Genomic DNA, 23,976 nt, shown 5'->3' on the forward strand with positions numbered 1-23,976 from the left:
CACTGTGTAAAGGTTGTTTGCTGCAACTGCCATTTTCTGTGCTCCAATCTATCTACTTTAAAATAATTAGATAAGTCATCTACTTTATTTTCTTCTTGCAGAAGCAGTTACACAAATCTTTTTATTTTAGTATGACACTTATAAGTGTTATGGACAATAAAATTGGGATATTGAAGTGCCTGATGAGAATCACATAGATGTTAATTTAAGTTTAGGAACTCTAAAAACATGGTCTAGATTGTCAAGAGCTTCCCAGAGCAGAGCAATGGCCCATTAGAGCAAAGCACCAAAAACTTAATTTGTTAATTCAATTCAAGGGTCACTGTGCAGATCTGCTAGTGTCTCAAGGTACAGAATAACATGTCATTTATCCTGTAATGTGCTATGTCTGAACCGCAACCTGGAAGTGAAGCAATACTTGATAGCTAATCTCTGTTGCATAGGAAGTCGTAACTGAGGAGGCACAGAAAAAGGACTGACCGTTGATTGTATCCACCATATATGGCATTCTTAACAGCAATTTCACACACAAACACACACACCCAATAGTTCTGCTGAAATCTGCTTTGGTTCAACAATAGGCTTTTTTGTTCCTTTGTTTGTTCTCCTGGAGCTGGGGTACTCAAAGGGATCAGGTCAGTAGGGAGACCATGTGAACTCTAAGGAGTGACAGTAGTATCTATAAAGTAATTACTGTTTTAGGGCTCCTTTTCAGATTATAAAACCTACCTTAACTATTTGAAAAGTGACAGTAAATTCAAACCTTAAATTCCCCATATCAAGTTAGGGTCCCATTTGAGATCTTTCATCAAACTTTATACCTGTTATATAGCAGCAAGTATCTTGTTAGTAATTTGGCTGTGCCATAAAACAGGCCTGAAATTACTATAATCTTGTTGTAGAGTGAGGATCACCAAACTCTAAGCAAGTTTCGCAGCTTTTTTCCAGAAGGTAAGTCTAAAGCTGCTTGAGCCAGAAGGATGCTCCTGGAGCAAATCTCGTGACCATTCCTCCTTACTGTGCTTGGCTTGCCCTGCAGAGCAGTCTCTGTGAACTGGATCCCTTTCAAATAAAGATAAAACAGAAGATTCAGTCTGAGAAAGCAGCTGGTATGCCCCAGTCACTGATGTGTATTCAGGACAGACAAGCTAATCTGGAACAGAACTCAAAAACGCATGTTTTGTAGATGTTGATTCCTCAGCACTGTTCTGTGCTCTATAGACCTGCTACACTGGGGTCTCCTACCTGCTGGCATAGATGAAGCCAGAGAACCAAGTTACAAGCACCAGCAGCATTTATTAGTTTGAGTTCTGCTCCATGCTTAAGAGTAGTTGTTAAAACTGGTTGTCCTATGGAAGTGAAAGACATTTTTTTCTGTCACAGCTGCTGTTTAAACACTGCTCTTCAGACAGCTGTTGACATCTAGCTCAATTGTACCTCAGTGACATGGATAACCATGTCAGGTGAGCGAGGGCAGACAGCAGAGCTGGGCCTGCTGTAATCCAGAAGCAGTGCTTGAACTGCATTCTTCAGGTGAGGCCAGGCACAAGTGGACAAATAGCTATGATTCAAGACTCCACCGTATCTTAGCATCTGAAGGTACATTAAGAAAACATGGCTGTACACCCCTCCAATTTCAGCTGTAGATATTAAATTTCCCCAAACCAGATGTTTGCTTCATGAAAAAAAAAAATAAAAATAAAAAAAAAAATCTCTTTTTAGGTATATGGGTACTCCATCCTTTTGGGCTGCTAGTAGAAAAAGATGGCAATGGAAGCAGGTAGCATGGGCACAATCAAACAAGCTCTTTCTACACTATGTTTTTCCTTCTAATTAATTCATTTACTCCATGTTTTATGCATAGACAGTACAATTAAACTGTGAACATTGCAAGGCTGTTACTACTTCTTTCTGCAGACATCGTTGGATGTGGCAAAGTGAGCCAGCACTCAGCTGAAATAGGGCTCAGTCCCTCCCTACTCCTTAGTCAACCTACTGCATTTTTCTTAGTTCTTTTAAGTACACCCCGACTAGATCATAGCCTCAAATTTGGCTTTATTGGTCTGGGGCTGGTTGTAGCCTTTGGCTGAGGAGTAAGGCCTGTGATCAAACCTCTGTGATTACAGTGAAGATGTGCTCTGGAACCTTCCCTGTACCAAAGGTTCCCTACCAAACAGGCTCCTAAGCATACTGCAGCAATAGCCATCTTAACTGCCTCATCAGACTGGACATATGGTGCTTTCTTTTTTCCCTCCTGTAAGAAACTAAAGGGGATGATCTGGATAAGACTGGTATTACTGTGGCTCACAACTTGGTTTCCTCCATTGTTATCTGGATGGTAGAAAAGTTTTAAGATAGACTTAGCTTAGATAATGTCATAGGGAGATTACTGCCTGCAACTCACTCTTCTTTCCCTGAATCCTCATGCTGCACTGAGTGCTTATTTATGGTATTGTGTTTTTAAAACAGCAGCTCAAGCATACAGAGGATGAAATTCCACCTTGTGTCAGTGCCTCCACTTTGATCTACTGAAGTGCATGTTATTTCTGCAACTTTGATCTAGCGTGATGGACTGTAAAGCAATAGCTAAAGTCACGGTATACATTGTGTACAACAGTCAACATTTCTTCCACATTCTTGCATTTGCCTCTGAAACCATGTACAATATGATTAAAACAAGGATGCAAACGTATGAACAGTCTTGCTTCAGTATATACAATCACATCTCATTAGCTTCAGCATAAGCTACTAGACAGCTTCTTAAATACATATGCAGGACAATTGGATTTTTCCATTCCCGCCTCCACACAGTTCACAGTCAGGGCATTATGTGCAGTAGAAGCAGGAAAGCCGAGCTATGGTTGTCATTTGCTGAGATACTGCAAAAATGCATTGCTGACATAAGTGGATACAACTCTGTTTTACCAGAGCAGGAACTGTGTGTACTCAGCGTGCTGAAATTCAGGCCACTTAGGTACTATGGGCCTACGTCCCCCAGCTTTGCCTTAAAAACTGGGCTCAAAAGAAATTCCCAAATCAAAGTCCAGTAATAATGCTGAATAGTTAGCTACCTCATCACCTACAAAATCCAAACAATAACAAGGAAAGAAAACAAGTAAAGGCATGGGAGGATCCCAACAGGCTGTGCACCTGCTGTTTAAGCACTGTGCAGATTCCAGACTGTGCTGTGATCTGCCAGTCGTTGTTGGCATGGATTGTAATCTGGCTAGTCCTGAACATCTGTGTATGGTATATCGGGCTTCATTTCATTTAAAAATAAATAAATAAATAAATAAAATAAAAGACAAGTTACACAGTGGAATTCCAATCCTTGTAGTCTAATGTATAGCAATATACTATATTCTCAAATCAAATCTGGTTCTGCAAATTTTCCATAGACTCAGTTCATACCCTCATACCTTACTTAAAAAAAATATATATTTTTTTTTTTTTATCAGTGATAACAAGTGGATTTAGTTCAGCACAGGTGAACATTCAAGTAAATACCCCACAAAAAGAATATTCATCAGCCTGTGACATTATGATCAGCTCTGCAATTCCCATTGGAGCATGAAATCACTTTAAACATCCTTTAGTTTCTATAGGACAGCAGTTGTCTATGCTAGAGGCCACATCCAGCAACCTAGAGAACACAAAATTATCATGCAGCTGCTGATACAGACATATCCGGACAAGGAGATAATTCACCCTTGAAGTCCAGAAGAGCAAGATAAAAGCAAAAGACACACACATACAGAATATATTCTTAGTTTGACTCAACAACAGTCTTTTTCTCAGATACAGCTGACAAAATAATCTGCAAAAAGAAAGTGTTCTACGGAAAACTTCATAACAGAAGTTTTAACATTTTTGAGTTACAGGCAGACAAATACTGGATGAAAATAGTTTAAAAGTTACAGTAATTTTCACATCACCACTAATTAAAACATCATTTAGTAAAAAAAAGATAAAATTTGTAAAAATATATCTATATCTAACACACAACCTATCAGAGGAAAAAAAACGTTGTGTATCTTACACAGTTAAAATAAATTCACTATGACTTGTTTTGCTAATTGCTCTGCTGTTTTAGGCTATTTAGGGAAATATTTCTGTTAGCACTGCAAGGAAATTACACAATTTAAATTCAAGTGTGTAACACTAATGCAGCAACAGTTGGAGGTGTTTGGCTTAGTTTAATTTAACCAATTGCTAGTATTAATACTACATACATTTTTAAAATTTGCTGTAAAAATGAGTTTGCCCTGTTCCAATTTTTCCATATTTATCTGTTAATATAACTGTGAGTAGAAAGAGTTTGAGGCATGTGCCTTCATCTCTGCTTAGAAGACCTCGAATATGTAAATACTCCACTGTTGCTTTATTAGGTTTGCTTTCCCCATTTGAGTCTTAATAATTCAGCTTCCCTAGGACATATGCTTCAAATAAGCTTGGAAGTTGCTCTGTATAAAGATACAGGAATATCTATATTCAAACAACTAACTAATAAAGTTAAAAGAATAAAATTATCATCAGCAACTTACTCTAAAAGAAATTTTATGCAGCAGCACTTTCACAGGTTATGTAAGTTTAGAAGAGAGGAGTCTTCTGTAATGATCACAGAAAGAAGGATTCATTTGTTTTGTAATACATATGGAAACAAGGAAACAAAGATTTTTTTCTTCATTTTGTCCCCTGCAACACTACAGGTTTTGACTATTCTTCTTGCCCTTCAAGAGAACAGCTGCATTAGAAACCCTTCAAAACTGGAACCGTTCAACAGTGACTGAGATGGATTTGTACCAAAGTGCTCTTTATTTACGTCGACCATTATGCATCACCAGCACATCACTTTACATGTACAAAACTGCAGTCTTCAGTTATATATGGAAGAGATTGTTCAGCTAGTCTTCAGTAATAACATTATTAATCAGTTGCTAATTAATTTGAAGTGGAAAAACATTGTAAAAGACCACGTCCCCAGTTTCTCTGCAACCTAGCATCAAGAATAGCAGGAATTAGTGATACATACTGCATGAGAATAGGTATGGGTGTAGTGGTATGATCAGGTTGTGTTTTTTTTTTCTTTTTTTCTTTAAATCTAAAATAAAGCTACACATGGAGCTATAAGTCATGCCCAGGCTCAGTCACTATGCAGTATGTAATCTACAAAACTTTCGTATCTTATCTTATGAGTTTTGTTCAGACAGCCTCATACCTGCAGAATACTGACCTATGTCCATTCCAATTCCTTATTAAAAGCACTGCATGTGTTTTTGACCAAGCCTTTGGGCTTCACAATGTGCCCAACATCGAGTTATGCCAAGGGGGGAGGAAGGAAGAAGCTTTACGTTTAAGCCTTCAGAGCATCGCTCCATCAGAAGATCGATTTGCAGCCACCATGGCGTGCCAATGGAGATCTTTCTGTGCCAAAAGAAGTGCTTTGTCCTCTTGATATCGAAGGTAACCACCTATAGTTACAGAACGGATGCACAAGACCTTAACTCTGACCAGCAGGGAAATTTAGGACAACTGAGCGCAGATCCTGCCAATTTCTACCACTTCGGACTGTGCTTTAAGTCTCATTGCAAAGCCTCAGTTAGAAAAAGGATCACCTCGGGGTATCCAACAAGAAGAACAGTTTTAATTTTTATTTTTTTTTTAATTATACCCTAGGACTACGCAGTTCAACTGTCAATCATCTCGGAGAGTTCAAGGAGGAGGTCATCCTCGTCCTTCCCTGGGTCTAAGTCGATTTCGGCTTCCAGTCTGCCTCCTGAGATTTCCCAAAGTAGCTTCTCAAAATCTTCATCCGCAGATAAGGGCGCGTTCCCTGTGGAACTCAGCCGGCGTGTCCGTGCCTCTTCTGGCTGGGAAGAAGCTGAGGTCGAGGTCTCGAGATCCATCTCCATCTGCTCCTCAAATCTTTCCGGGCTTCCAAGATGCACTTCAGGTCTTGGGAGAGCAAGAAAGAACAATCAGGATATGCCATTTCTTAACGGGAAATCCCTTTCCTGCAAACTGGCTCTTAAAACTGTAGGCAAGCCCTCCTATGCTTCAATCTTACACAGGGATTGTTATCAATCAACCCAGGGCTACATTTAGAGCCCGATGTGTTACCAGGTACATTTTTCAGTCTGGGGGTTTATCTGTGAAGCCAGGGCACCTGGAGTTGAGGTGGCATTCTTGAGGACCAAAAGGCAGAGGACACTACTCATCATCTATCACCTCACGAGGAAGTAGAACTTCACCTCATCCTCGTTCAGGTATTCAGACAACCCAAGAAGTCACCAGAAAGCTGTGCTGACTTGCAGCATTTCAAGAAAGCCTAATTAAGCAATCCTGCTAGCTGCTAGAAAGTGGTTTCAGGTGACTTATTCCTTTGATGGATTTTGGCTTCAATTATCTCAGAACCCTCATTTTTTCCCACATGTGACAGAACTTGTTTCCCTGAGGATATACACTGATTAAGAAAAAGAACAAGTTGGGGTTGTCACCTGTTTTGGGGATTTTCTTCAAGTCTGATGGCTGGGACGTGCTCCGGCACGTCTGAAACACCCTAGAAAGCAGCAAAACAGTATTTATGACACATGGGTAAAAGATTCCTTAATAGCTTTTTCCTCCACACTGCTTCTCCTCTGGCATTGCGGAGCCGTGGCCAAAATACAAAACCAAGGTGCTCCTGAAGAAAGTTCACATTCACCTGGAGGTTACTCACGATCTGGTGTCTTTTAAGAACATGGCATTAATGGACAAAATCCCCCACACCAGAGAAATCACAGCATCAGAGTACCGGTTAAAGAGTGCCATTCATCTCATAAATACAGAAGGGTTCTACAAGCATCCTGGAGACAGCTACTGGATTTCTAAGGAAACAGAAGGCCTGCAGAACGTTTGAGTTTTCCACCTTTTCAAATAGAGGAGGGTAGAAATTTAACAAGGGATCCATCGCTGCATTAGCCCCTGGCCTTACCATGGCTGCTTTTCTGGCTGGAGGTCCCATCATGTCAGCATCAAAGGCAGTCTGTAGTTCCACAGCTGCTATGGCAGAGGGGTAACTCCCAGGTGCCTTACGTTTCAGTGCCTTCTTCTTGGGGAAAGTGACTTTCCCACGCGAAGGCTTTGCAGATGTCATAAAGTTGGCTAGAGTAAAAGGAAGAGAGAACTGATACAGTCTTGCTCTGCCTCAGGAAAAATCCAGGTTCTCTTAATCATTTCCACAGTCCCTTCTACACAGTTAAATGCATTTGGCCAGCACAATTACACTGCCATTGCCTGGATTCTCAGGAATCTTTTCCACATAGTAAACTCTGTCTACCAACAAGCCATACAAAGGAACAAAGAAACCGAAGAGCTACAGTAAATAATAATCCAGGACAAGGGAAACCTCAGACACATAGCAATCCTAAGTGCAAGCTAGGTTCACAAATATAGACAGCTTTTATATTTAAAGTCCTGCTCCCGCTAGGAAAGGAAAAAGCAGCAGTTATAGTAGGACAAGAGTGTATGCAACTGTTGTACCAGCTTCCTCTCCCTTGCAGTGATGTCCCACAGTTAAGTTGTTCTACAAAGTCCACATTTGTAGTGTCATTTTCTAGTCTCCCGTTCCTTACCTAACATCTGGCTGGCAGGAAAAGAAGCAAACTAAGAAAAAGAAAGTACACCCTTCGCTTCGTAGCACTGCGTGGCAAAATGCACCCAGCCAGAGTTACAGCATGAGAATTGTCATCTTCTGTCTGTATTTCAGAAGACAACCTAAGTAACTCTTAACCTTCAACACTTACTTTTAGCTTCCTGGCCCTGAAATTGAGCTGCCACTTTCCCTGCTGGTTCAGTATTAAAGAAGCCAGCAGTAGATTTGACAGCAGCTTCCTCCTGCCGAAGCTTCTCTTGTTGTTCTCTCTGTTGCCACTTCTCCCACCGTCTCTCTTCAAAGCTCTTCTCTGGACATTTACGAGTTCCACTCTGCTGAGTGGGCTAGAAGGAAAGAAAAGTAGTGCATGAATAGGACAAAAAAAATAAATAAAATCCGTGGAGATTTCGTTAAGAAAATCTGATCAGCAATCCCTCCAAAATGGTCTTGATGTGGAACAGCATATTAATCTCGTTCAGGTTACTGTTGGTTTGTTTGTTTGTTTGTTTGTTTGTTTGTTTTTTTCCCATAAAATTCTGCCTGTAACAAGAGCCATGCTTTACTATGGACGCAGTCTCACATATCTGCAATATCCACTATGGCAAGCTTCTTTAAACAGCTAGGGTGTTCTGCTGTACATCTATTTATCACATTCTTTTTAAGCAGCAGAAAGTCATACAAGTTCCCCTATACAGTATCCACTGACAGATTGATTTCCTTGAACACAGAACTCTGGCCTTCTGTATTAAATCCTTCATGTCTGACAGATCAAGTCAGTAAGAACAAAAAGAATTCCCTCCACGTTAACTGTGTAGATTTCAGCTGGTGCTAACAGGGTTTCTTTGTTGCTGTGGTATAAACAGACTGATTCCAAGTTTGAGGATTACAGAGTTGTCTGGAAATGCTGCTGGCGATAGGATTTAGACTGCACTGCAGCTCCTACCAGCTGCTGAAGGGTAAGAACACACTCAAGAGGGTGGCACACGGTGAGTAACAAAACTTGTCAGAATTATCAGAAATTGTACGAATGTATGTGTGTCTTCACAGAGGACTCACCTGTACATCAGGTCCAGAGGAAAGTTTAGGAAAAGGCCGGTTCAATTCCACTGCCTTCTTTTCTTCTTTTTCAGGTGCTTTAAAAGAAGACAAAAAAAAGTGTTGTCAATGGCAGAAATAAAGAAAGCTGGGTACTTGTTTCCTTTGTGCATTTATTTCCTTGTGTCCCATGAGAGAGAGAGAGAAAGGCTACAATGTGCAAGCCATTCAGCATTTATCCATGAAGCAGATCCTGAGCAAACTGAACTTGCTCAATATGGGAAGCACCTCACTGGGGCAGGCATTAAAGCATCTTATTACCTGTTAGTTTTGTGCTCCATAAAGATTTCTGCTCTGCTGGGGCAGGTCCGGGTTGTGCTGAGGGAGCTGGCACATCTCCTTCACTCTGCTGCATCCGCAGAGCTTTCTCACGCTTTATTTCTTCCAAGGTTTTAACACGCACTTCTCCTTCTGGCTTGACTTTTCCTGCCGGCTCCTTCGCCTGCCCTTTGCTGGGCCCGGACAGAGCGAGCTGCTTCTTGGACTCACCCTGAATTTTGCTCTTGCTATGGCATTCTCCTGCTTTTTTCTTCTCTTCTACCAAGCGATTATTCTTTTTTTCAGACAAGGCTTCAGAGAAAGTTTGCATGCGACCTGCACGAGCAGCTCTTGCCCCTGCGCTGGAATCTTCAGTTTTACCGTGCCCTTCAGCCTCGGCTTTGGCTTGAGTTTCGCGTCTCTGAAGAGCTTTCTCACGACGGATTTCCTCCAGTGTTTTCACATGGATCTCTCCCATCGGCTTAGCAGCCTTCCCTGTCATCATCAAGAAATGAGGAGAAGCACCAACATTTAAAGAGAGTCCAGCAATATTTTAAGTCTCCAAAATTTGTCAGAGCACTAAGGAAAACTCATCTTGAGCGTTCCCAATAATGCATCTTAGAACAATATCCTTAGAACAACATTCTCCTCCTCCTCTGAGCCACTTGTATTTTGAAGACCAGCCCTATCCAGAGAGAACTGCTACACAGAAATGCTGCTTTACGGGAGTTTTAGTTTCTTCTCCTTCCTCAGAAAGTTGGTCTGAAGGGGAAAAATCGATTCAGTTATGCATAGACCAGGTTGGTCATGATTACGTAGCTCATGCAGTGACACTTCAGCCCATGGTTCATATAAAAAACTTTGTTGCTGTTTTTTTTTTTTTTTTTTTTTTTTTTTGTTTGTTTTTAAACAGCTACACTGACCTGATGAACTCCTAAGTAGAATACACTAGGACAAAACATCTAGGACTCTAGATTCTCTCTGCAGCTTTAACTACTACACAACACATTGCTCTTCAGACAGAAAAAAGAAATTTCCTTCCTAGTTTCACATAGAACTTTACACAAAAGACCAGCTAAAGCCAGGAGTGGTTCTAAGCTTTCCTCCAATGTTTCAGCTTCTGTCCACTGACTGCCAGACAAAGCCACCAGTGACCTGGCCAGACTGCCTGCCCTATCGCTAGTCAGACCTCAGGTCATCTGTGATTTATACATTCATTTACAGCACAGATTCCTTCCAAGAACCAAAGATTTAACACATTCATTTACAGCACAAATTCCTTCAAGAACCAAAGATTTAACACATTCATTTACAGCACAAATTCCTTCAAGAACCAAAGATTTAACACATTCATTAACAGCACAAATTCCTTCAAGAAACAAAGATTTAACACATTCATTTACAGCACAAATTCCTTCCAAGAACCAAAACATGCTCACCATCATCATCTTCATCATCATCTGCAGCACTGATTACAACTGGAGGGTGTGTAGGGCTTGGGACATTTTCAGAGTTTTCCACTTTCGTCACCCCCTTAGCTGTGGAGAGGGATTTGACTGGACAGAAAGTTTGTTTTGCTGCAGTGACATCTGAGCCACTTTCAGATCATCGTCCGCGCACTCAGGCGGACTTGGCAGTGTAGCTAGAGGAAGAGGAGGATCATCGGTAATATGGCAGTTTAAAACTTTGACCACAATGCAAAGAGATGGTAGCAAAGGCAGATAACCCGCACAGACAACGAATTCAGCATCTCCTTTTGCCCATCCCATCACTGCTTACACCGTGAACAATGATTTCCCTTCCAACAACAACACATCTCCCTACCACCCAGCAAAAGAGGAAACAACAGGAAGCAAACTGCAAGGCAAACATCACACAAAGCAAAGAGAAGCTGAGCACGAAAGCAGAAAACAAACACCAGCAGTACACTCGGTGCAGTACACCTATGACTGCAGACCTTTTCCTGCCCTCACAAATGAACAGTTACCTGACGCCCCCTACAGGATTGGCACCCACTAAGTAATACTCAAAATTAATTCTTCAGCGCTTAAAGAAAAAGGACCTAAACTCACTCTTGCTTGGTGGTAAGAATTGTCCATCGATGTAACGTCCCTTTGCATGATGAAAAGCACAGTTGGCTTTCTGACAGCCTCCCGGCTGGTTCTCCCAGTAGCAAGGAATCTCACTGCGCTTTTTCTGAAGACAGAAAGAAAGAAAAGCTCGTGATAACATGCACCTGAGGCTTGCAAAGAGATGCACAGCTCCAGATCGTGACAGCTGTCACAACACAGTGCTGAAACATCATTCCAAAGGTCAGTTTCTCAGTTAAGTGTAGTATTTCTGGGCATATTCACAAAGTTTGCATAAGCTGTAACCACTATGCACATTTAGATTTGTCATCATTCAGTTTGAGAAGACAGGCACGCTCAGACAGCAGTTGAGGGTGGGTTAAACTAATACACCTAGGATTATACTAGGATTATTCAGAGGGAAAAAGAACATCTGAAATTGCCTAGGTTAACCCTGTCTAGAACTACTTCTTGGAGACTTAGTTCTTCTGCACCTTTAACTTTCCCCACTTCCTACCCCAGGCAGCTAGAACAGCGTTATCTGAAGGACTGTGGGTCAGAAGAGACCTGATAGTTCATTAGAACAGCCTGTTTATTACCCCCCTGCTCCAGCAGGTTTTAGCAGTCTATTTAACAGCTGTTCTGCATCTGTTGAGAAAACTGTCAGCATCTAATAAAACAAAAATAAAAATATCTTGCTAAGACATACCTAAGGCATTGATTTTATTTCCCTCTGCTTCTTCCCACCCCCTCTCTTGGTAACAGAAACCAGTATGATTTTGAAGCAAACGAATCTATCCTGCAAAAGCACAATCAGTACACCTACGGCACTGAAAAATGCTTTTGTTGATTTATTTTGAGAACACATCGTTAGGCACTCACGTCAATTTCCAGGTGTCTGAATCGGCAGACATTCCTGAAACAACGACCCTCCTGCCACAGCTTGCAGACCGTCTCATTGCCCAGAGCAGCTTCGCAGTGGCGGTAGGCACATTTGTCTCCCTGGAACCAAAAGGAAACCAACAAGGAAAATATAGTACAGCCTCAAAAATGGCCATGCTGCTGCCTAATGTTGCTACAGCTGAATTCAGAATCTATCTGGTTCTCAAGTTAACCAAAGACCAGTGTGCTTCCTCCTCCTAATCTACTCCTTCCTGAAAAAAAGGGGAAAAAAAAGCAAAGCAAAGGAAAGCCAGCCATACCTTGGTACAGGTAGAATAGAAATAGAAGTAGCAATCGTCTCCTTGTTTAGACATGCCGACGAGTTCTGGTAACAAGCTCGGGTTCTCTCCACAGGGACTTCCTCTGCTCTTGGAGAGAGCTGTCTTCACCCTTGCTTGGGCTGAAAGTCTTCTACTGGCTTGTGATCAGTGAAATCTTTTTAAAAGTAACCCTAAAGAAAGTAACAAGTGAAAAATAATGAGGAACGAACATTTTTCCAGCTTTCTTCAGTTAATCAAATCAAGTTATCAGTCTCTCGAAGAGAGCAAAGCCTTGAAATCAGCTGTTACATGAACTAACTAAATATTAAAGTTCTGTAAATCTGCCAGGAGCTTTGTCAGCAAGCGTTCTCTTCCACATCCTCAATAATATGACTTGGAGCACATCTGGAAGCCTGAAAACGGAGTCACTCCTTAAAAAACCACCTGATGATACATACAAGTCAATAATCAACTATGGCTACAAATAACTTCTCTAGAACACAGTTAGGACGCATTAAACAGCACGTTCCAGGCACTGTGGTTCTTCGATTTCACCTTCCTGGACAACCTCAGCAAAGTTATCGATCTTCAAAGACTTCCAGTTAACTGCTCCTGTAGGCCGAACCAAGACTGAATCCGTGAATTAATAATAAAGGGGTAGGAAGAATTTTCCTCCTCACTTTGCCAAGGGAACCTCTCATCCACAATTCAAACATAGGATGCGCTTTTAAACAGCTTATAACTAATAGAGGAAGCAAGTCCATTTGAATGCTCTCTCAGACTGGAGGCAGCCAGGGTTAGTTAGCTCTTCAAAAAAATAAAAACAAAACAAAAAAAAACAAAAACAAAAAACCCAGCGCATTTAGAGATGAACTCGTGATTCAAAGTGGCTGCAAAAATGAGGCTCCATCTTCCACAGCCGGACAATTTAACTTTTTTTTTTTTTTTTTAAATTTAAAATTCAGTATGTTCCAATCTCTGGTCTTCAAGATTTCTTCACCTATTAAGAAAACACAAAAACCTTTCCCCGACTTTATTACCTGTACAGCAAAAAACATACCAGTGCATATAAATCCACAGATGTGCATACGCATACACACATCTGTGTTTATACACACACGAGGAGGGAGTGAGAGAAAGTTAGCGAGAGCGACAGTGAAAAGAATTTTTGCCTTTTCAACACAGAGAGCACGTAAAAATTCTCTCATTTTGAGGGAACTAGAAAAAAATGGAGGCTCTACAAAAGATTTTGATGAGTATGCCTTCGAGGCCGATGCTTTGTAACATGAGTGATCTGGGGGCCAGCACACAAATATGCATACGGATGTACATGCATACAGGATAAACATATCTATACACACAAGCGTGCACAGTATATGTTGTATGATCTCCATATCGAGAACAACTCGTAGCCCTGACACGTAGAGTTGCAATCAATTAACAGCAGGAAGACAGCAGATCAAGGGTACAGCAAGCTTTGAGAGGCAGGGGAATGCTCACTTTGCCAGTGGCATGGCTGCATGATACCAAGGATTTTGAATTAGTTTGATTTTTTGGAAGCAATTTGGTTTTTCTTTCTGCGCTGTAGCAAATACCACAGGTTTGCCATCACGTGCTGTTCCCTAATCCATATATCCATCATCATCCATTGCTGCAGGATCATGAAAGGTTAGAGAAGACGACTTAGGTCCAATTTAACAGCCAATGATTTTTCGATGAGCAGAGCTGCAACAGATTTTATTTAGCCACAAGCATTTTTTTTTCTTTTTTTCTGATATGAAGTCAGAAATTTTGATTTTTTTTTTATTTTAAAGACATTAAATGTCACAAAACCTGCAACCAGACCAGATAAAGTTCAAATTAGAGTGATTCTGAATCCTTTCATTAAAACGCTGCACATTTCTGTGCAAATTATTTCTGACTCTTCTGGACAAAAGTGGATGAAATAGTTCTTACAAATTAATAATAAAAGATTGGAACCTTTTACTCACACAAACACTAGTGAATTTTCCAGGAAATATTTTTTGGCAGGGAATTTTCCCAAATCTAAAATAAAGAGAGGAAAAGTTGGGTTCTCATATTAGTTACTGCTTTTGACTGCTGGACAAAGGGAATAAAAACAGTAGTTAAGTGCAAGGTTTCCTTCTCTTCTTTAGTATGGATAGGAATCATCACTTCGGACCTTTAGCACCTTCAGAAACACACCCAGTGCCATGCAGGTTCCTCTGCATCTACTTCTAACAATTACTGGTGCTCCTTAGCATGGAAGTTTGACTCAAAACACTCTCCAGATTTAGCTCTTTTGACTGCCCACGGAGCTCATCATTTTGCTTGTTGCCTTCCATCTTCCTGAACAGACCGGGAACGCTGTTCAGAATCTGAATGGATCTGGTCTAAGGAATGGGAAGAAAGCAAAACCAAGGATACCTTGCAGCCCTACATTCCAAAAAAGCAGTCTCATTTTAAAAAGGACCTCAAAAGCTTTTTTTTTTTTTTTAAACTGACATCTGCTAACATAGCAATCCAAGCGCTAAACCAACTGAAGTTGCCCCTGAAAGCCTGAATAAAAACGAGTAACTCTGGTGCACTCAGCAGGTCTGTAATAGAAGTTGGTAAGATTTTTAGATTTCTTTTTTTTTCTCCAGGGTGCTGGTAAAATTTTTGCATTAAGAGATTTTGAACCTTTTGTACCAAAGAATTAGAGATGCGCTACAGTGCCAGTAGCTGGGGGTCTGGAAATACACACCAACAAGTGTCATAAGCTTTGCCTTTGCTGAAGGAAGATAAATACCATCCCAAGGACCAAAGGCCACAGCGAGGCCTTGCGCAATCCCCGGGGGCTCGATCCTTTCTCCCTTTGCCCCATTTCCTCTCTTTTTCACCCCAAAACGCCAGGCGGGGGCTGCACGGGGGGGCCCTGGCGGCGCGCCCCCCCCCGGCGCGCGATTTCGTGGAGGAGGGGGCGAGGCTGTGCCGGCCCCGGGCCCTGCGGCTCTGCGACGGCTCCGAGGAGGAGGGAAGGGAGCTGCTCAGGGGGCTGCAGGAGGACGGGACGCTGCTGCCCCTCCCCAAGTATGAGAACTGGTGAGTTTTGGGGCCGAAATTTGGGGAAAATCCGGGGGAATTTGGGAAAGATGGCACGGGAAGGTTTGGGGGAAGTCTGACGATGTTTGGGCGAGATATGATGAAGTTTTGGGGAAGATCCTATAAAAATTAGGGGAAAATCCTATTAAAGTTTGGGGATGATTCTGTAAAGGTTTGGGAAAAATCCTATAAAGTTTAGGGGAAAATCCCATAAAGTTTTGGGGGCAATCCTATAAGAATTGGGAGAAAATTCTATAAAAAGTTTGGGGAAGATCCTATAATATATTGGGGAAACCCTATAAAAGGTCTGGAGAAGATGCTGTAAAAATTTGGGGGAAATCCTATAAAGGTTTGGGGAAGATCCTATAAAAGTTTGGGGAAAATCCTATAAAATTTTGGGGATGATTCTATGAAGTTTGGGAGAAATCCTATAAAGGTTTGGGAGCGATCCTACAAAAATTGGGGGATGATCCTATAAAGGTTTGGAGAAAAATCCTATAAAAGTTTGGGGATGATCCTATAAAGGTTTGGGGAAGATCCTATAAAATTTTGGGGAAAGAAACTAGGAAATTTGGGGAAGATCCTATAAAAATTCAGGGGCAATCCTATAAAAATTGGGGAAAATCCTATAAAAGTTTGGGGGAAGAAACAAGAAAATTTGGGGATGATCCTACAAAAATCGGGGGAAGAAACTGGGAAGTTTGGGGGGATCCTATAAAAGTTTGGGGGCAGGGAGCTGCTCAGGGGGCTGCAGGAGGATGGGACGCTGCTGCCCCTCCCCAAGTATGAGAACTGGTGAGTTTTGGGGGAAAAATGGGGGAATTTGGGGCAGAGAGCATAAAAAAAATTTGGGGGAAGTCTGACCAAGTTTGGGCGAGATATGATGAAGTTTTGGGGGAAATCCTATAAAATATTGGGGAAACCCTATTAAAGGTTTGGGGAAAATCCTATAAAAATTGGGAGAAAATCCTATAAAGTTTGGGGATGATCCTATAAAAATTGGGGGGAAATCCTATAAAAGCTTGGGGATGATCCTATAAAGTTTGAGAGATGATCCTACAAAAATTGGGGGAAAGTCCTAAAAAGTTTGGGGAAAATCCTACAAAATTTGAGGATGATCCTATAAAGGTTTGGGGAAAATCCTATAAAAATTGGGAGAAAATCCTATAAAGTTTGGGGGAAAATCCTACAAAAATTGGGGGGTGATCTTATAAAGTTTGGGGGAAAATCCCATAAAAATCAGGGGAGGATCCCATAATGGTTTGGGGAAGATTCTATAAAAATTGGGGGGAAATCCTATAAAAGTTTGGAGATGATCCTATAAAAATTAGAAGAAAATCCTATAAAGTTTGGGGGACAATCCTATAAAGGTTTGGGGGTGATCATATAAAAATTGTGGAAAATCCTATAAAAATTCGGGGGAAGAAACTAGGAAATTTGGGGAAGATCCTATAACAGCTTGGGGATGATCCTACAAAAATTGGGGAAAAATCCTATAAAGGTTTGGGGGCGATCCTACAAAAATTGGGGGAAGAAACTGGGAGGTTTTGGGGTGATCCTATAAAGGTTTGGGGGCAGGGAGCTGCTCAGGGGGCTGCAGGAGGAGGGGACGCTGCTGCCCCTCCCCAAGTATGAGAACTGGGGAGTTTGGGGGCCAAAATTTGGGGGAAATCTGGTAAAATTTGGGGGGGGGGGAGGTCCTACAAAAATTTGGGGGAAGTCTGACCAAGTTTGGGCAAGATATGATGAAGTTTTGGGGAAGATCCTATAAAATATTGGGGAAATCCTGTAAAGTTTGGGGGATGTTCCTACAGAAATTGGGGGAAAATCCTATAAAAATTTGGGGAAGATCCTATAAAAATTAGGGGAAAATCCTATTAAGGTTTGGGGATGATTCTGTAAAGGTTTGGGAAAAATCCTATAAAGTTTAGGGGAAGATCCCATAAAGTTTTGGGGGCAATCCTATAAGAATTGGGAGAAACTTCTATAAAGTTTGGGGAAGATCCTATAATATATTGGGGAAACCCTATAAAAGGTCTGGAGAAGATGCTATAAAAATTTGGGGGAAATCCTATAAAGGTTTGGGGAAGATCCTATAAAAGTTTAGGGAAAATCCTATAAAATTTTGGGGATGATTCTATGAAGTTTGGGAGAAATCCTATAAAGGTTTGGGAGCAATCCTACAAAAATTGGGGGATGATCCTATAAAAGTTTGGGGAAAATCCTATAAAAGTTTGGGAGAAATCCTATAAAGTTTTGGGGGAAATACTATAAAAGTTTGGGGGCGATCCTATAAGAATTGGGGGAAAATCCTATAAAGTTTGGGGGAAAATCCCATAAAAATCGGGGGAGGATCCTATAAAGGTTTGGGGAAAATCCTATAAAAATGAGGGGGAAATCCTATAAAGTTTGGGGGAAAATCCTATAAAATTTTGGGAACGATCTTACAAAAATTGGAGGATGATCCCTTAAGGTCTGGGAGAAATCCTATAAATATTTGGGGGTGATCCTACAAATTTTGGGGGAAGAAATTAGGAAATTTGGGGATGATCCTATGAAAATTGGGGGAAGATCCTATAAAAGTTTGGGGGTGATCCTATAAAGGTTTGGGAGAAATCCTATAAAGTTTTGGGGACAATCCTATAAAATTTTGGGGACAATCCCATAAACATTTGAGGGAAATCCTATAAAGTTTGGGGGTGATCCTATAAAAATTGGGGGAAAATCCTATAAAGGTTTGGGGACGATCCTATAAAAATTGGGGTCTCCTTTTGGGGTCGGGCTCCCCTTTGGGTTTGTGTTCCTCGTTGGGGTCTTTGGGGTCTCATTTGGGTTTTGGGGCCTGATTTGGGGTTTTGGGGTCCCTTTTGGGATTTGGGGTTTTTGGGGTCCCTTTAGGATTTTGGAGCCTGATTTGGGGTCTTTGGGTTCCCTTTAGGGTTTGGGGGTTTTTGGGTTCCCTTTGGGGCCTTTGGATTCCCTTTAGGGTTTTGGGGTTTTTGGGTTCCCATTTGGGTTTTTGGGCCCTGCTTTGGGGTTCTGGGGTCGATTTGGGGTCTTTGGGTTCCCTTTAGGGTTTTGGGTTTCCCTTTAGGGTTTTGGGGTTTTCGGTTTCCTGTTTGGGTTTTGGGGCCCTGCTTTGTGTTTTGGGGCCCTGATTTGGGATTTTGGGGTCTGATTTGGGGTTTTTGTGTCCCGTCCCACAGCTGGCTGGCCCGCATGGACCCCCGGGACATGGCGCGGGTGGAGAGCCACACGGTGCTGGTGACGGAGCGGGAGCGGGACGCCGTGCCCCCCCGACCCCAAAACAGGACCCCGCAGCTGGGCAACTGGATGAGCCCCCAGCAGCTGGAGCAGGCCCTACAGCAGCGCTTCCCGAGCTGCATGGAAGGTCAGACCCCAAAACAGGGAGAAATCCTATAAAAATGGGGAGGGAGAAAGTCCTATAAGAAACGGGAAAAAAATCCCATAGAAAAGGGGACAAATCCTACAAAAAAAGGGGGAAATCCTACAGAAAAGGGGAGAAATCCTATAGAAAAGGGGGAAATCCTACAAAAAAAGGGGGTAAATCCTATAAAAACCAGGGAAATCCTATAAAGAAAGGGGGGAAAATCCTATAAAAATGGGGAAATCCTATAAGGGAAGGGAAATCCTATAAGGGAGGGGAGAGAAATCCTATAAAAAAGGGGCAAATCCTATAAAGGTAGAGGGAAAAATCGTATAAAAATGGGGAAAAATCCTATAAAAATGGATGAAAAATCCTAAAAAAAATGGGAGGGAGAAAGTCCTAAAAGAAACGGGAAAAAAATCCTATTAAAAAGGGAGAAATCCTATCGAAAAGGGGGAAAATCCTATAAAGGAGGGTGGGAGAGTCCTATAAAGGAAGGGGAGGGGGAAATCCTATAAAAAAGGGGAAAATCCTATAAAGAAGGAGGAGAAATCCTATAAAGGAAGGGGAAAATACTATAAAAATGGGGACAAATCCTATAAAAAGGGGGGAACCCAACTGGATGAGCCCCCGGCAGCTGGAGCAGGCCCTACAGCAGTGCTTCCCGGGCTGCATGGAAGGTCAGACCCCAAAACGGGGAGAAATCCTATAAAAAGGGGGGAAAAATCCTAAAAAATAATGGGGAGGGAGAAAGTCCTAAAAGAAACGGAAAAAAAAATCCCATAAAAAAGGGGGAAATCCTATAGAAAAAGGAAAAAATCCTATGAAAAGGGGGTAAATCCTATAAAAAAGGTGGAGAAATCCTATAAAAAGGGTGAAAATCCTATAAAAAGGGGAGAAATCCTATAAGGGAGGGGGAAAATCCTATATGGAGAGTGAAAATCCTATAAAAATAGGGAGAAATCCTATAGAAAAGGGGGAAATCCTGTAAATAAGGGGGAAATCCTATAAAGGAAGGTGGAAAAATCCTATAAAAATGGGGAGGGGAATCCTATAAAAATGGGAGGGGGAAAAATCCTGTAAAAAAGGGGTAAAATCCTATAAAAAACAGGTAAATCCTATAAAAAGGGGGGAAGATCCTATAAAGGAGGAGAAATCCTATAATGGAAGGGGAAAATCCTATAAAATGGGGGAAAATCCTATAAAAAGGGTGAGAAATCCTATAAAAAGGGGGGAACCCAACTGGATGAGCCCCCAGCAGCTGGAGCAGGCCCTACAGCAGCGCTTCCCGGGCTGCATGGAAGGTCAGACCCCAAAACGGGGAGAAATCCTATAAAAAGGGGGGAAAAATCCTAAAAAAATGGGGAGGGAGAAAGTCCTAAAAGAAACGGGAAAAAAATCCCATAAAAAAGGGGGAAATCCTATAGAAAAAGGAAAAAATCCTATGAAAAGGGGGTAAATCCTATAAAAAAGGTGGAGAAATCCTATAAAAAGGGTGAAAATCCTATAAAAAGGGGAGAAATCCTATAAGGGAGGGGGAAATCCTGTAAAGAAGGGGGAAATCCTATAAAGGAAGGGGGAAAAATCCTATGAAAATGGGGAGGGGAATCCTATAAGGGAAGGGAGAAATCATAAAAGAGCGGGGAAGAAATCCTATAAAAAGGGGGCAAAATCCTATAAAAAGGGGGCAAAATCCTATAAAAGGATTCTTTCTTCCTCAACCTTTTTGGGGTCTTCCTCAAATCTTTTTGGGTTCTCCACATCTCCTTTTTCAACCTTTTTTGAGGTCTTCTCCCTCAACCCTTTTTTGGGGTTTTCTTCAACCTTTTTTTTCGGGTCTCCCCCTTCAACTCAACCGTTTTTGGGGTTTTCTTCCTCAACCCTTTTTAGGCTCTCCTTTTTGGGGTCTCTTCTTCATCCTTTTTTGGGGTCTCCCTCACCCTTTTTGGGATCTTCACATTTTCTCCTTCCTCAACCCCTTTTTGGGGTCTCAATTTCTTCTCCCTTAGCCCTTTTTTGGGGTCTTCTTCAACCTTTTTGGGGTCTCCTTTTTGGGGTCTTCATGTCTCCTTCCTCACCCCCTTTTTGGGGTCTTCCTCACCCTTTTTGGGGTCTTCCACTCAACCTTTTTTGGGGTCTTCTTCAACCTTTTTTGAGCTCTCCTTCTTTGGGGTCTTCTCTAACCTTCTTTGGGGTCTCCAACCTTTCTTTGGGGTCTCCAATCCTTTTTGGGGTCTTCTTCCTCAGCCTTTTTTGGGGTTTCCTTCTCCAACCCTTTTTTGGGGTCTTCTCCAATCCTTTTTTGGGGTCTCCTTCCTCACCCTTTTTGGGGTCTCCAACCCTTTTTGGAGTCTTCATGTCTCCTCTCTCAACGTTTTTTGGGGTCTTCTTCATCCTTTTTTGGGGTCTTCTTCATCCTTTTTTGAGCTCTCCTTTTTGGGGTCTTCTCCAACCCTTTTTGGGGTCTTCCTCACCCTTTTTGGGGTCTTCATGTCTCCTTCCTCAACCCTTTTTGGGGTCTTCTTCTTCAACCTTTTTTTTGGGGTCTTCTCCAACCTTTTTTGGGGTCTTCCTCACCCATTTTAGGGTCTCAAACCCTTTTTGGGGTCTCCTTTTTGGGGTCTCCTCCCTCAATCCTTTTGGGGCCTCCATGCCTTCAATTCTATGTTTTTTTGGGGTCTTCTTCACCCTTTTTGGGGTCTCCTTTTTAGGGTCTCCTTCCTCACCCTTTTTGGGGTCTTCATGTCTCCTTCCTCAACTCTTTTTGGGGTTTTCTTCCTCAGCCTTTTTTGGGGTCTTTTCCATCCTTTTTTGGGGTCTTCTTCAACCTTTTTGGGTTCTCCACATCTCCTCCTTCTCCAACCCTTTTTTGGGGTCTCCTTCTTCACCTTTTTTGGTGTCTCTTCTTCAACCTTTTTTGGGGTCTTCCTCACCCTTTTTGGGGTCTCCTTTTTGGGGTCTTCCTCACCCTTTTTTGGGGTCTTCTCCAACCCTTTTTGGGGTCTCCATGTCTCCTCTCTCAACCCTTTTTGGGGTCTTTTTCAACCCTTTTTGGGGTCTTCTTCAACCCTTTTTGGGGTTTCCTTCTCCAACGCTTTTTTGGGGTCTTCTCCAACCCTTTTATGGGGTCTCCTCCCTCACGCTTTTTGGGGTCTTCACGTCTCCTTCCTGAACCCTTTTTTGGGGATCATCTTCAACCCTTTTTAGGGTCTCCTTCCTCAACCTCTTTGGGGTCGTCTTCTTCAACCTTTTTTTAGGGTCTCCTTCCTCACCCTTTTTGGGGTCTTCTCCAACCCTTTTTGGGGTCTTCAACTCAACCTTTTTTGGGGTCTTCTTCTCCAACCTTTTTTTGGGGACTTCCTCACCCTTTTTGGGGTCTCCTTTTTAGGGTCTCCTTCCTCACCCTATTTGGGGTCTTCAACCTTTCTTTGGGGTCTCCAACCCTTTTTGGGGTCTCCAACCCTCTTTTTGGGGTCCCTCAGGCCGCACCATGTACATCATCCCCTTCAGCATGGGCCCCCCCCTTGTTACCCCTGGCCAAGGCGGGCGTGCAGCTCACCGACTCGCCTTACGTCGTGGCCTCCATGCGCATCATGACCCGCGTGGGCCACCAGATCTTCCCCTTGCTGGCCACCGGGGACTTCGTCCGCTGCCTCCACTCCGTCGGCTGGCCTCTGCCGCTGCGAGGTGAGCCCAAAAAACCCCAAAACGCCCCAAAAATGCCCCAAAACAGGCAAAAACACCCCAAAAATGCCCAAGCAACGCCCAAAAACACCCATGAAACGCCCAAGAAACACGCAAAAACGCCCCAAAAAGTGCAGAAACGCCCAAGAAACACCCAAAAACACGCAAAAACGCTCAAGAATTGCCCAAAACCACACTAAAATGCTCAAGAAATGCCCCAAAACACGCAAAAACGCTCAAGAAACGCCCCAAAACGCGCAAAAACGCCGAAAAAACACCCATGAACGCTCAAAAACGCCCAAGAAATGCCCAATAAAAATGCAAAAATGCCCAAAAACCGCCCCAAAACAGGCAAAACTGCCCCCAAAACACGACAAAACAAGCAAAAACACCCAAAACCCCCCCAAAACAAGCAAGTAGACCCACAAAAAAAGCCAAAAAATAAACAAAAAAAAAAAACACAAAAAGCCCCTAAAACCCCTAAATTCACCCCAAAAACTGTTCTCTTTTTTCGCAGAGCCCCTGGTGAACGGGTGGCCCTGTGACCCCAAGCGCACCCTGGTGACCCATGTCCCCACCGTGCGCCGCATCGCATCCTTCGGCAGCGGCTACGGGGGCAACTTGCTGCTGGGCAAGAAGTGCTTCGCCCTGCGCATCGCCTCCCGCATGGCCCGCGACGAGGGCTGGCTGGCCGAGCACATGCTGTTGGGGGGCTCTTTTGCAATGAAATCCCCCTTTTTTGTTGTTTTTTGAGGATCTGGGTTGATTTTGGGGCGGTTTTGAGGTGTTTTGGGGTCTTCGTTGGGTTTTCTTGGGTTTTGTTGGGTTTTGTGGAGGATGGGAGTGGATTGTGAATTTTGGAGAACATCAGGTAGGTTTAGGGGGACTTTTGGGGTGGATTCATCGTTTTTGGGGTTTTCTTCTGTTTTTTTGGGGTGATCCTGTTCTTTTTTGGGGTCTTTTTGACATGTTTTGGGGTCTCCGTTGGGTTTTGTTGGGTTTTCCGTAGTCATCATGGTGGAAAAGGGTAAATTGTGGGATTTGGAGAACATCAGGTAGGTTTAGGGGGACTTTGGGGGCAGATTCATGGTATTTGGGGTTTTCTTCTGTTTTTTGGGGGTGATTTTGTTCTTTTTTGGGGTGTTTTTGACGTGTTTTGGGGTCTCCGTTGGGTTTCGTTGGGATTTCCATGGTCATCATGGTGGAAAGGGGTAAATTGCGGGTTTTGGAGAACATCTGGTAGGTTTAGGGGGACTTTTGGGGTGGATCTGTGCTTTTTGGGGTTTTCTTCTGTTTTTTAGGGTTTTCTTCTGTTTCTTGGGGTGATCCTGTTCTTTTTTGGGGTGTTTTTGACGTGTTTTGGGGTCTCCGTTGGTTTTCCTTGGGTTCTTGTTGGTCATCATGGTGAATGGGAGTGAAATGTGGGATTTGGAGAAGATCAGGTGAGTTTAGGGTGGTTTTTGGGGGAAATTCATGTTTTTGTTGTGTTTTTTTCTTCACGTCTACTTCTCTTTTGGGGTGTTTTTGATGTGTTTTGGGGTCTCCATTGGGTTTTGTTGGGTT

At 42.5% G+C, this 23,976-nt stretch overlaps 1 protein-coding gene across 1 annotated transcript; it reads left to right on the top strand.

Annotated features, from left to right (window-relative positions):
- Positions 1-16,972: 16,972 nt before the first annotated feature.
- LOC309881922 (phosphoenolpyruvate carboxykinase [GTP], mitochondrial-like) lies at positions 16,973-23,976 on the top strand (the record flags this gene model as incomplete). Its single annotated transcript, XM_082768481.1, is given in 5 exon segments — positions 16,973-17,016; positions 18,548-18,732; positions 22,212-22,246; positions 22,248-22,439; positions 22,834-23,976. Coding segments are annotated over 5 exon segments (789 nt in total). The 3' UTR covers positions 23,167-23,976.

The sequence above is a fragment of the Aythya marila genome (genome assembly GCF_965140915.1).
Source record: "Aythya marila genome assembly, chromosome: 10".
In the NCBI taxonomy this organism is placed as follows: domain Eukaryota; kingdom Metazoa; phylum Chordata; class Aves; order Anseriformes; family Anatidae; genus Aythya; species Aythya marila.